General features: G+C 52.9%; 1 protein-coding gene across 1 annotated transcript; it reads right to left on the minus strand.

Moving 5' to 3' along the window:
• Window positions 1-6,486: 6,486 nt before the first annotated feature.
• LOC120866389 (myogenesis-regulating glycosidase) lies at window positions 6,487-13,691 on the minus strand. The gene is made up of 2 exons (XM_040244082.1): window positions 13,577-13,691; window positions 6,487-10,003 (listed from the first exon to the last, which is right to left on the minus strand). The coding sequence occupies exon 2, from the start codon at window positions 9,934-9,936 to the stop codon at window positions 7,792-7,794; it is 2,145 nt and encodes a 714-aa protein (XP_040100016.1). The 5' UTR covers window positions 9,937-10,003; window positions 13,577-13,691; the 3' UTR covers window positions 6,487-7,791.
• Between the last annotated feature and the right edge of the window lie 159 nt (window positions 13,692-13,850).

Below are 13,850 nucleotides of genomic sequence, written 5' to 3' on the forward strand. Positions count from 1 at the left end.
TAGCTCTTCTGTCCCTGAACCTCCAAGCACTCTTACCACACCCCACCGACGTGCCTGAGATGTTGTGGCTTTTATCAGAATGGACATACAAGTGAGTGGGACTGGAGCATAGGAATTGGGTCTACCCGCCATATCCACAGATGCTGAGGACCCACAGTGGGACTCGAACATCTGCAGAGTTTGGTATCCATAGTGGGTCCCCCAGTTCTCCGCAGATAATGGAGTACGATTGTACTCACTAATGTATCTTTTCCTGGCACCAGGGACACATGTTGCAGGTGCTCAGTAAGTATTTCCTAAAATAGAGACCCAGAGAACATTGGAACAGATCCCCAGTCACAACAGGGACAGGAGGATCAGGGAGCCCTGGGCCGCCAGGTCAATGACACACACACTCCAGCCTCCCAGCCCAGTCCTGACTCCCACAGTCAGCGTGGTGTCAGTGTGACTGAGGTCACTGGTGAGGAGCAGGCATGAGCCTGGGGCCTCTGCTGGGCCACCTGCAGCCCTGTCACTCCCCTGTGCCATCCTCGCCTACTGCGGTCTTCACCTTTAGCAGGCCTTGCTCATTCCTGTTCCTCTCTTCCTACCTACTCCCTTTCTCCACAATTCTGTTGGAAGATCCAGAGGCGCAAGAGTTAGGCCCTGGCCCTCTTTTCCCTTGCTACTAGGCTCACGGAACGCAGGGAAGGTGTTAGATCCTATAGCCCTTCCAGGAGCTGTTAGCAGCTGGGTTCATGTGGATTTCATTTGAGGGTTGTTGCCCAATGAAGTGCGGAAGATTGGCTGGGAAGGGGCATTGGCAAAGGTCAACCTGGATTACCAGGGTCAAGAACAGGCACCCCCAGACAAAATAGAGAAGTCGCCCGGGTCTCTGACAGGCTTCCAGATGTTTTCAGTCACCGATTCTCCGTGCAGACAGGGCAGAAGTACTAGTGAACAGGATCTTGGAGCCCTGCCAGGGGCCTGAATGGTTTTGTTCCTCACCCCTCTGAGCGGCACTCCCTGAAGGAGGCCTGCTGCAGGAAGTTTTTGGAGCTTAGTGTTCTCTTTCCAGGCCAGCAGGGACCACATCCTACTGATTTAATAAATGCCTGCTGGGCAGTGGTGCCAAACCACAGACTGGCTGCCTCTTAATGAGGGCTGGCCAGCCCTGTGCTCTCAGCATGGGAGTCTGAGGGAGTCTGTGGAATCTCAAAATGCTCAACGCTTGTACATCAGAGTTCGAAGGGACCTGGAAAATGACCTGATTCTGCTGCTCGTTTTTTTTTAAGCTAGGAATATTAAGGCTTAAGGAGGTAGATGGCCCTGGCAATTGTCTATATGTGAGGTCCTTGAGAATTAGGTGCCCGAGGGGACTTTTATTTTAGAATATCTTGTGTAGCTTTGGAGTCATTCTTCTAGGCCTTACAGAGTTTTCCATTAAAACAGGTACTTTGGAGAAGGGGGTGGATAAATTGCACTCAGCTGCTTGCTTTGTGGGAAGAATTGACAGGTGTGACTAGGGGATGTTAATGGGCAGTGGATGAGGGAGGGTGAGAGCAGAGCTGAGACTGGGATCTAACAGGTGAGTGGGCTTTGTTGTCATCACCACTTTGCTTTTGGCTGCCTGGGCTTGTTCAAGGGTCATGGGACTAAGACTGCAATTTCCCCTTCAGTCTCAGGCCCTCCCACCAGGTTCCAGAGCATCTCCTCCTGGGAGCTTTCCCTGACAACGACTCATTCTGTAAACACGGTTCTGTCCCCACCTACACCCAAAGAGGCTTCTCTTGGAGTTGCACTGGTTTTCCCAACTACCACCTGCACCACCCCAGGGTGAAATGTTAAGTCTTCAGTCGTGTCTGACTCTTTGCAACCCCATGGGTTAGAGCTCACCAGGCTTCTCTGTCCGTGGAATTCTCCAGGCAAGAATACTGGCGTGGTTTACTATTCCCTTCTCCAGGGGTTCCTGACCCAGGGATTGAACCCAGGTCTCCTGCATCGAAGGCAGATTCTTTAACCTCTGAGCCACCAGGGAAGCCCATCCCGGGGTGAAGAAGCGTCTAGTAAATTAATCCCCACGAGGATCGTCCTAAGTTGCCCCCTCTTGGGGGCCTTTGATAGAGGCTCTGGAAAACCAAAATGCCCTCTTGACTCTCAGAAGCAGTATCTTACACCCCCACAGTAAGCAGTTGTTTGCTGAATTGAAGACCTAAAGGCATGAAGCTATAGGGGTGATTTTAATTGTATAATTTAAATTGAAATACTGGTGCTGGTGTGGGACCCCAAGTCGGGCCCCCACTTGTGAGAAGCAGAGGCTGACTGCTCCCTGAGTGATCCAGCGGGTCCCTTAAGCTCTAGAGGGCGGTGCCAACCTCACTGCTGCCCCCCTTCGCTGGGCTGTGCTACAGAGTCCAGCGAAGCTTGCTCTCCACGTTCCTTCTAACCCTCCCCCTTCGCTTCCTTCCCCTCCTACCCTGCCTCCACCTCAGATTATGTAATAGGAAGCTCTCAACAGGACCCCCTGAGGAGGGGAAAGGGGCTATGGAGAGGAAAGACAGCACTAGGATATTGAGTACTGAGGCACAATCTCTTCCTGTTCTTCAGACTGGGACCCCCCCCTCACCGCCCAGGGACTGAGCCTCTTCCTCTTCAGCTTTCCCCACTCCCCCAACCCCACCCTCAGACTCAGGGCTTAACCTCATAAGGCCAAGAATTCTCCTCTCTCCTAATTGGTGAGGGGGTGAAAAGGTACAAATTTTCAGTTATAAAATAAATAAATACAGTCTTTGGGCTGTAATGAACAGCATGGTCGTGACTATAGTTAATACTGTATTGTATTGAATGTAGGTAGGAGAGTGGATCTTGTAATGTATTGAATGCAGGTAGGAGAGTGGATCTTGAATGGTCTCATTACAAGAAAAAATTTTTTTTGTAACTGATGACAGCTGTTAACTGGACTTACTGTGGTGCTCATTTAGCAATATATACAAATAATGAATCATTACATTGAATACCTGAAGTTAATATAATGTTACTGATGCCTCATTTTAACAAAAATTTCAGTTTCTCTTTTCCCCTATAGTCCATTAAAATGGTAAAGTACTTTGAAAAAAAGAAATTCTCTCCTCCCCTCAAGCTGCTGGAAAGATCCTTGGGCATGATGAAATAAAATAGCTAGCCTGAAGATAAAAACCACGTTGTTCCTTGGGAGCTGGGGTGTGTACCAAAGAGGGGAGGGCGTCAGCAGAAGTCCCACTGAGTCGGACAATGGCAGGAAAGGAAATCACCCAGTTGCTGCTGCAGTCTTCTTCAAGGCTGGTCTGGGCAGGCCTCCTCTCATAGGGTTGGGCTGTGCAGCTGTTCCCAGAACAGAAGGGAGTATCTCTTCAAATGATTTTCAAAATATGCTCATAAGCATGTGTGTGTGAGCAAAACAGAAGTGTGAGAAGAATTTAGATCTTAGAGGTCTTGAACATCAGAGCTTGAATTTTTTCCTAAATGACCTGATTGAATTTCAGAAAGATTTCCTTGGCTGCCTGCTATACTGATTGAATTTAAGGGTTCAAGAGTGGACAGAGTTAGGAATCCACTGCAATGGTCCAGGCTAGAACTGATAAGATCTGACATGGGGTAGTGGCCAGGAGATGGAGAAGTTAATACTGCCCTGGATTTGAGAAAAGGAACCAGAATTCCTGGTGAGGGGAACCAAAAAAAGAAGACTTACTTGCTCTGTAGCCAACCAGGGTGAGGGATCCTTTGCCCAAATCTGGGAGAACAGAGCAAAGATCCTCCCAGAAAATTCAAATCTTGGTCTTGAGAAAGGACTTGCCCAGAGTTCAGCCGACTCATATAGTGCTGGAAGGGAAACTGGGGCAGACTCTAAGGCTGCACACGGTCACAGAACGGGAGTGTTAGTCCCCAGTCCCAGATATTCTGCAGTGTCCACTCAAGCTCCCCTCTATTACTCCTGGAGAAGGGAGCTCTCCGTTCCTGCATACCAGCCTCCCCACCCCCACCCTCAGTGGTACAGAAAAGACCAGTGGGAAACTGGCCATAACAAGGCTGCTGGAAGCTCCATGGAGGGGGGCTAGCCCTCCCTCCCACCCCGATGTGCAGAAAGACAAACATGGAATGTACAAGAGGTGCTGGCAGGGATGGTGGGCTGGACAAGGCTCCGTGGGGGCAGAGTTTCTGGCATCCTAGCAAATGCGTAGAGGAAGCTTTCAGTCCTGGTCCCTCCCCTCCCCACCCCAAGACCAGCTCTTTCTCACGGTTCCTACCATTCCAGTCACCACCCCAGACTTCTTGAACCTCTCTTTTTTGTTGTCAGTGGGGGAAAGGGAAACACTTCTTGGTCTAGAATTGGACCCATTGGGTGGCTGCTTCAAAGACATACATTTCTGTGATTTCACAACCTTGGATGTGTACAGACAGGAGCTGGGCCAAGCTGTTGAAAGATGGGTGAAGCCTGGGTGGCAGATTCTAGGTATCTCAATACAGAACATCAGGTTCCAGTCCAGCCTTGGGGACTAATCTGTGTGACTCAAGTCAATGCCCTCTTCCCTCTCTGTGTTTTAATTCATTCATCTGTGCTTTTGTGATTAATGAGATCAATGGCAGAGGCCAGACTAGAAACCAAACCACAAGTCAGGGCCCGTTTGGCTGGGATGTGGCCAGTCAAGGGCACTCTGCCCTCTGGCCCTGCCTTAGCACACAGTGAGTGCTCAGTGGGCATGGTGTGTCCCCTCCTCCAGCTGAGCTGCCTGCCCTCAATGCCTTCTTAAAATTCTTAACATTTGACTTTTTTTTTTTTTTCAATTGGCCACACCACATGGCTTGTGGGATCTTAGTTCTCTGATGACCAGGGATCGAACCCTGGCCCCCTGCAATGGAAGTGTGGAGTCCTAACTGCTGGACGGTCAGGGAACTCCCTCAGTGCTCTTCTAAAGGATACTCCTCCTCCAGGCCAGATGACTTAGGCCCTCCAGATTACTTGACCTAGCCCCACCCTCCCATGCCATCTCAGCACACACTTGCTTGGTCCTGGGCTGCAGAACTTTATGCTACATGTTCTGTAATCTGAACTGTCCAACATGTGAGCCACTAGTTACACATGGCTTTTGAACACTTGAAATGTGGCTAGCATGCCTGAAGAACTGGATTTTTAATTACATTTATTTAAAAATTAAATTTAAGAAGTGATATGTGACTAGAGGCTACCCAGTAGGATACAGCACAAGTTTTAGGCAGTTTTCCTTCAGTCTTTGTTTACAATCAAGAGTTAATAGGAGTTACCATTTACTAAACACTTACTTCTTGCCAATTTTTGCATAAGTACTTTACAGACACATCTCAATGAGTCCTAGAAATTTTATTTTAAAGATAAAGAGGCTGATGCTTGAAAGGTTAGGTCAACTGCTTCAGACTGCATAGTCTGAAGTGGAGGGCCATTTAAATGTGAGTCATGCTCTCCAGCCATTCAGGAAACTTCCCAGGACCCAGCTTAGGTTTCTTCCTTCTACATATCCCACCGCTGTGCACCAGGACCTAGGAAGGCTCATCATGGAATACTGACTGGTAAATGCTCTTGCCCAAAAAGAGAGGGAAGATAATTCCATGTACTCCCCATCTCCTGGGGACTCCTGGCTCCTGACATTCCACTTCAGATGTCTCTTTTCTTGCCTTTCTCCTGAACCACAGTGTCCCCCAGGTCCAAACTCAGAGCTCAACTGAGTGCTGTGTGTAGAGGTTTGGGAAGAGGGTATCACATGCAGGCTTAGAGCAAGCCAGCTGGGCTGGGACCTGGAGCCTGGAAAAAGTTCATGTTGTTTTTAAGCAAGAAAAAAACCCAAAAAACTATTATAATAGCTTTTATTGAGCACCTACTTGTGCCAGGCACTTTACATACATCTGTGCTTGTAATTCCCACAACAACCTGGGAGGTAGGCATTATTATCACCATTTTATAGATGAAGAAACTGAGGCTCAGAGAGGTTAAGCAGCTTACTCAAGGCCACACAGTTTGTAGATGAGTGGTAGAATCAGGGGTGAGTGCTCCTAAAGTTTCACTAGCATTCTTCACAAAGAAAATCGAGGGGGTGGAGGAGTGGGCAAAGAGATGCATTCCCTAGGGGGTGAGGGGCTGATTCTGCTGTCAGAGCTGTTAAGGGAAGCTGGTGCCGCTGCTGCTGCTAAGTCGCTTCAGACTCTCTGCGACCCCATAGATGGCAGCCCACCAGGCTCCCCCGTCTCTGCTGAACCCTGCCCTATCTCCCACCTCCCCACTGCTGGCAAGCCACTCCTTCCTCAGACTCAGCTGCAAAGGCAGAAAAAACTCTCTGGCTGCTCTTCTTAGCAAAGAAAAGTAACTAAAATGAAAAATCTTACCCTGTGTGTATATTTGTGGGTGTCGTTGTGTGCGGTAGTTTGTGTGCTGAAGCACACCACCACCAAAATAAAAACATCCTTTCCCCACTTCCCTGGTTTTTATTTTGGTCTTTCCCCCCCTCCTATTTTCCCACCCAGCTTGTGGGATTCCTGGCCTGGGGATCAAACCTGCGCCCACTGTGGTGGAAGCATGCAGTCCTAACCACTGGACCACCAGGGAATTCCCTAATGTCCCTCCCTTTTAAGCCACACTTCTGCCATGTGTATAGGGAGTGAGGCAGCTGAGAAATCTAGACAGGGCTGTTTATTTTCTACTAGAGTCCCAGGGACATCACCTAGGAAGGGACCAGGTTGAAAATCAAAACCTCAAGTTTGCTCCCTGCCCCTTCCCTCCAGGCTTATGCAACCTCAGAGGTATTGTTGTGTTAATTCCATAGATCCAGGGACCCGAGGTGCCTCTCTCTCTCTCTCTCACACACACACACACACACACACACATACACACAGAACACACACACACACAGGTTCTTGAGTTAAGGCACCAAGTCTGGCCTGCATGGCCTTGTGAGTCTTTGCCCATCAGGCAGTAGCCCTGGCCCAGGGCTGAACCATGTGTGTACACAGATGTCTAAGGAGGGGGTTAGGAGTCTCTTCACAAATGAGGGACGATGACGATGGCTCTGTCCTCCCGGCCTTTGGGAGGGGACCACTTGCCTCCTTGTCAGTTGGCCAAGTACCTCCATCCCTTGTCGCCAGCTGGGTGGGACCAGGTCAGCCACAGTTCAGGCAAGTGCTGAGAACTCAGGGCCTGGCACTTTCCAACACCAAGAATGTGCCCTTTCTAAGTGTGGCAGGAGGCTATTTTGGGACCTTCAAGAGGACCAAGCCACCACTTCAGAAGGACAAAGATGGAAGGTGAGGCTTCTTTCTGTGCTTTTCTGTTTTTGTTTTGGCCATGCCACTGTGGTATGCAGGATCTTAGTTCCCCTACTAGGGATTGAACTCCAGCCCCCTGCAGTGGAAGGATGGAGTCCTAACCACCTGACCACCACAGGAAGTTCCCCTCTCTGTGCGTTTAATACCCAACTGTGTTTTACAGAGAGCTGATTTTTTTCCTCTGAGCTCTCTTGCCCCCACCCAAGGGAAGGAGTTTCTGTAGACTGGAGTGCCTGTGGAGAGGAGGGCTCTAACAACTGTGCGTGGGGGAGGGGGGCAGGTGTTGCTCCAATGTCTTCTCCCCCCCCCCCCCCCCCCGCCCCTACAGGAGCCAGTTCCAGCACATTTAGGTCAATTACCCACTTAGTGGGTGGTATAAAGTTGGGGACTTCCTGGGGGATAGACGGTACGGTTGTGATTTTGAGGGTTAAAGGCCTACATGAAGACTAGGGTTAGGGCTGCCAGGCTTCTGGGCCCTGGGCTGGGTCAGGATACCCAGATGAAATAAGCGATCTCGTCCAGGTCAACGGGGTAATCCGTGAGCAGCACTGGTGTCTTGTCAAAAAGCTCACCTTTATAGCTGCGCCACTTGCCTGCGGGCAGGTAGACGTCCCGCTCCTGCTTGCCCGGCTCCAGTACGGGTGCCACGAGCAGCGTGTCTCCGATAAGAAACTGTGAGTCGATGCGGTGCGCCGTCTCATCGCCCGGCGCGATCCACCAGAGGGGGCGCACGATGGGGTCGCCCGTGTCAGTGACCTCACCCGCCAGCTCCAACAACAGTGGCGCCACGAGCGAGGCCCTCAGCGCGGTGAACTTGTGCGCGATGGCCACCACTTCAGCGTCGTACCGCCAGGGTGGAACGGAGAACTGCATAGCTGGCATGAAGGCGGCCACTTCCAGCCAGCGCACGTACAGCTCGCGCTCGGGCACATCGCCGCCGCTGGTTGAGCGCTCAGATACAGCGTTGCCACCCACCATATCGGGCAGGATGAAGGGGTAGCCCAGCATGCTGACAGTGAGCACCGCGGGGATGAGCGAGCGCAGCCCCAGATCGTAGCCCCACACCGAGTCGCGGTCCACCAGGCGGAAAAAGCACGATATGTTCTGGGACTGGTAGCCCACGCGGACCTCGGCCAGCGAGAAGAAGGGCAGCGCCATCTCCGTGTAGCGCCGGCTCCAGATGTTGGGATCAGACAGCGGCCTGTAGGTACTGAAGTCCCGGGGCAAATAGCTGACTTCGCCAGCGTCAAACTTGAAGGAGGCCACGGAGTAGCGCGAGCGCAGCCGCCTTAGGTGTCCTTGGAACCAGTCGCGGGCCTCGGGGCGGGTGAAGTCGAGCACTGCGCCTATGCCATTCCACCAGCGCACGAGAGCCGGCAGCCGGCCGGTGGGTTCGCGCACAAACAGCTCCCGCTCCACGCCCTCGCCAAAGCGGGAAGAGTTGTAGTTGACAAACGGGTGCACCCAAAGCGTGACGCGAAAGCCGGCGTCGCGCAGGCGGCGGAACATGTCACTGGCGTTGGGAAACTTGGCCTCGTCGAAGTCGAAGTCACCATAGGCAGGAGTGTACATGTCGTCGATTTCCAGGTGGCTGCTGTTGAAGCGGTGCTGACGGATCTGTTGGGCGAAACGCTGCACCTTGTCTTGGTCCACCGCGCGCCCGTACAGCACCCATGTGGACCAGATGGGGTCCCGGAAGGCTTCGGGTGCTGGGACCCTCGACGGCTTGTTGAAATAGCGCCGCACCATGTACTTGTGGATGGAGGTGACGTCCGAGCCGACGCACACGCGGTAACTGAGCTCGGGTGCAGCGGCTCGGCCGGCTGGCGGCTTGTAGGGCGTGTCATGGTAGCGCGCCTGCAGTCTCAGGGAGCGCTCCGTGCTGTTCCAGCCCAGGTGGAAGGGCACCGAGTCATTGACCTTGATGGCGGCCGCGCGCGACGACAGCCAGTAGCGCTCGAGGATGCCGCCAAAGGCGGCATCGGAGGAGTAGACATCACTGGTGACGAAGGGCTGCGGCTCCTGCTGGCCGTCCAGGCGGATGGGCCAGTGCTGGGTCTTCATCTCGGCGCCGCCGTACCAGTGCGCCCCAGCATCGCCCAGGAACATGGCGTGCTCCACCGCGCGCCCCGGAGCCGCCTCCTCCCAGCGCACGCGGTAGCACATGACTGTGTCTTTGGGTCGCACGGTCTGGATGAAGAAGTGCAGCGGGCGCCCATCCGCTGTGCGAGAGCAGCCAAGCAGGGCGCCGTCGCGGCTGCAGGAATCCAGGTCCAGGACGCCCGAGCGGAAGGCCAGGCGGAACACCTGCTCGCCCTTCTGGTTGCGAATCGAGAAGCCACCGCGGTTGAGGTCCAGCAGCTCCGCGCGCAGGCGTTCCGCCTTTCGTAGAGAGGCACTGTAGTAGCACCAGGCCACCACTGCGGCCAACACCAGCAGCAGCCCCAGCACCGCGGAGCCCAGCAGCGGCTTCAGCTCTTTGGACGGCTTGGGCTTGGTAGGGGAAAAGTTGTCAGGCAAGAAGGTGTACATGGTTGCGGCTGTGACGGTCTCAGGAGTCTTACGATCTGTGTGGCTCCCAGAGCGGCGGCGGGGGTAGGCCTGGGAATTCTCCTGAGAATTCTGGGGCATCAGCCCCCGGTTAAGGAAGGAGCGGGCAGGGGGGCCACCCGACAAAGCCAATCTGAACCTGGCCGGCCTGATTCAGGAAGGGGAAGAGAGAGGTGGAACTGAGCCTTCTCATTCCATAGTATTTACATTTGCTTCTGTAAGACAAGTGTGTATTTTGGGCAGTTGTATACTGGGACGTCAGGACTTTACTCTTACCAGGATATTCTGTCTGCACCTTACCTACCCTTTCTCATGGGCACCCTGCTTGCCAAAATTAGTCAGGACTCTGAGAGGGGAGGTAGCTCAGAAGGTAAAGAATCTGCCTGCAGTGCAGGAGACCGGGGCTTGATCCGTGGGCTGGGAAAGTCCCCTGGAGAAGGAAATGGCAACCCACTCCAGTATTCTTACCTGGAAAATTCCACGGACAGAAGAGCCTGGCTGGCTACAGTCCATGGGGTCTCAAAGAGTGGGATATGACTGAGTGACTAACACTTTCAGTTTCTGAAAGGGGAGGGGCAGATGACATGCATCTCCATTTTCCTGGTGGAGGAACAAATCCAGACAGAGTCAGGGAGCTGTCCAGGATCACAGAATTAATCAGGCCTCCCTGGATCACACATGGGGGCTGTTCAGGATGATGAGAAGGGGAAGGATCTGGAGAAGGCCTAGTTTCCCAGAGTGGTGGCCATGATGTGAGAAGGGAGATAAGCCTGTGAGCTCCTTGACACCTCTAACACAGTGGTAGGCTGGTTTTCCTATGCAGGAGGGGAAGAGGAGAAAGGAAGGGGAACAGCTCAGACATGGAATTTAATCTTGAGTCAGAAGTCATATTAAATCTGGAGATTAGACAAGATACTTGAAGCCACACTCAGTCCTAGGGCCTGGTTTGGCGTGGGGGATGGGGCAGGGTGAGTTTTGGACATTAGGAAAGGTTCAGGAGCCTAGTATGAGGGCTTGGTGGCTTCTTACATCTCCCTCTCTTTGCTCTCAAACTCCCCTCTGCTCTCAGCCATCAGGACCACTGAGTCCCTGTCCCTGCCCGCCTTCCTGCTCTGCTCCCAGCACCCACACCTGTGGGTCGGTTACCTCCTGGCTTTGTCTCCAGCACTCTCCCATTGTCCTGCTTGCTCCTATCCTAGAGAGAGCACTGTTATTTCTCTCCTGTACCACTGCAACACTTCCTCAATAGGCCTCCCTGATTTCAACTTCCTTTCCCCCCAAGGCCTTCTGCTCCCAGATACTAACCTGATCTTTCTAAAGCAGTTATCAGATTACATCTCTCCCTAGTTCAGGGAGCTGCTCAAGACCGCTATGATGTTCAGAAGACTAAGCTTTGCAAATTGAGGCTCAAGGCATACATGGTCTCACTGTCCTTCTGATTCCATTTCTACCCAGGCCTATCCTGTGACTACCAACCTCATTCCTTCCTTAACCTAAATCCTTCAGGCCACCTGCTTCAGGAAATTTCACCCACCCATCTTGGGTCAATTTCTTTTCCCCACCCCCAACTCTCTGGCAGTCAGACACCCACTACTACACACATACACTTACGCATACTGTATGCTAAAGACTCAGATATGACTGCAGAGAAATACAAACTTAGGTGGAGGTGTGTCCCAACCTGCTGTTCAAGCCTACTGACCCTTTCTGTCCCAGCCCTCAGGGCAGAGTCCAACAAAGAAATAGCACCAACCAGGTGCATACACAGATATATATACACTGCCAGCCCACCAGCTGCCCACCTGCTCCAGCTGGAGGTTGAGGGGGTGGTGGGGAGGAAAGAAGAGACTGACAAACAGTAATTAGACTCCTCCCAGATGCCAGTGTCTGTTTCCAAGTCCCCAGAGACTTCCAAGGACTTTCCAGAACTGCTCAGGGTTCTCACCTACCCCCACGCCCCAAAGACATTATCAAGAATGCCAGATGCAGATCAGAAGTTTGATCCCAGATGTCAATATACAGCTCCCAACAATATCCTCCCCCACCCCCTACCAGTGAGGTTCAATCTTGGGGCCTTATTCTCCGAGCTCCTTCCCCTAACTCTCGAAATTGGTTAGTTCCAGCTGGTCTAGAACAGCCTCTTACTCCCTTCCTCTCATCCTACACAATTTAGCCTTCAAAATTCCCCCACCCCACTATGGACTCCCTTCCTGTAGGCATAGGTTAGAAAAGTCCTGGAAAGTGTAGGTAGTAGCCTTTAGCTGATGCCCTTAAGCTAGTGTTAGTCGCTCAGTCATGTCTGACTCTGTAACCCCATGGACTGAAGCCCACCAGGCTCCTCTGTCCATGGAATTCTCCAGGCAAGAATGCTGGAGTGGGTTGCCATGCCCATCTCCAGGGGATCTTTCCAACCCAGGGATCGAACCCTGGGTTCATTGCAGGCAGATTCTTTACCATCTGAGCCACCATGGACACCCTTAAGCCCTTAAGCTAAGCAAGACCCAAAGCAGGCTTTGGCGGACCAGGATGCCAAAATTCATTCAAGATAATCAAGGTCCCTTCTGGGCATCTAGGGAGAAAGGGTCTGTATCTAATATAAGAGGGACAGCTCATCCTCAAAACGTTCATATTATGCCGACCCATCTACTGACCCCTGGAGGCATGGAGAGGCCACCAAGGTGTCCTCAAAAACCTTTCAAACACTTAGGTTCTAAGAATCTTTACTTAACTACAATTCGGAGGTTCTTTGGTGAAGGACAGAAACCCACAGGTTCTGTGCTGGTCTCCTTAAATGCCACCATGGCATCCAACCCTAACAATAATGCTGAACAGGGGGCACAGCAGCGGTGCCACTTTACAGGTGAGGAAATAGGGCCCAAACAGAAAAAGGAGCTGGTTTGAAGTCACTCAGGTAGCAAGGTTTCTTGAGTCCAAAATCCCAGTTTAACCCCCACAGGGTAAGTTTTAGGAATGGGAGACAATGATTGGCTATCTGAATACAGTAGAGAAAAGGAGTCTTGTGGCCAAAGGGGTGGGACAGGCTTCCATTGGGTGGATGTGGGCATGGTGAGGCCTGTCCTCCCAAGGGCTGGTGCTGCTGCTGGCTCCAGAAAGGCTTCTTGGGGTTGGGAAGTGGCAATTTTAACGGCATCTGGTACAGGGACTGTGGTTCCGGTGTTAACGGTGGCCCTGGAGACCCCTGTAATCGGCTGCCTCCGCCATCTGGCCAACCACAGGCTAAGGCTGGTAGGTGGGGGTTTGCCCTAGCCAAGCCTCTCCCCACTTGACGGTCAACCTCAGTCTTGGCTTCCAGCCTCTAGCTGGTTCTAACCGGGAGGGTCAGGCCCAACACAACTGAGGGGAGGCCATTCCACGTTGAGCTGCTTGTCCAACACAATTCCCAGGGGTAGGGTGGGGGTGGAAATGTCAAAGGCAACTCGATCCGGGCCCCTCTTCCCGTCCTGCGCAGCAAAGGGATCCAGGGATATCGAGTGACTGAGCCTACAGCCTGGAATACCCTACACCCACTGCCAATGCTGCAGCTATAATGTCCGAAGGGACAGACTGAGGTCAAGGGGCCGGTCGCCAGCTGGTGACCGCGGCCCAAAAAGGAGCTTAGGTGTCCAGGTTCACCCCACCTACTCGTCTGTAGGAGAGAAAGTGCAGGAAATACTCTCCCCCAGCACCCTCCACCCAAGGTTTTCCCGCGGGGCTCACTCACGGCAGTGACCCCAGAAGTGGGGGTGAAGGGAGGCTACCGCAGATCCCCTCCAAGCTCGCAGAAGTTGAGCTGCTACGGTGCGACCCGGGGCGCTGCCTCGCAGGGGACTGCCGAGGCCGTCCTCAGGCCCCGCCCCCTGGCTGCTCGGCCACGCCCCGGTCGTTTGGACTCGCCTAGTCTCGAAGTCCAGCTCCGCCGCTGGCGTCGGACCATCCTCCCACATTGTCACGAGGACTAGAGGCCACGCCTCTTAGACCCTACCTTCCCCCCGCCT

This window comes from Oryx dammah, unplaced genomic scaffold (assembly GCF_014754425.2).
Source record: "Oryx dammah isolate SB20612 unplaced genomic scaffold, SCBI_Odam_1.1 HiC_scaffold_1, whole genome shotgun sequence".
Classification (NCBI taxonomy): Eukaryota; Metazoa; Chordata; class Mammalia; order Artiodactyla; family Bovidae; genus Oryx; species Oryx dammah.

Bases quoted from the DNA above. Each gene is read 5' to 3' on its own strand.
- LOC120866389 (XM_040244082.1), bottom strand. From the start codon at position 9,936: ATGCCCCAGAATTCTCAGGAGAATTCCCAGGCCTACCCCCGCCGCCGC.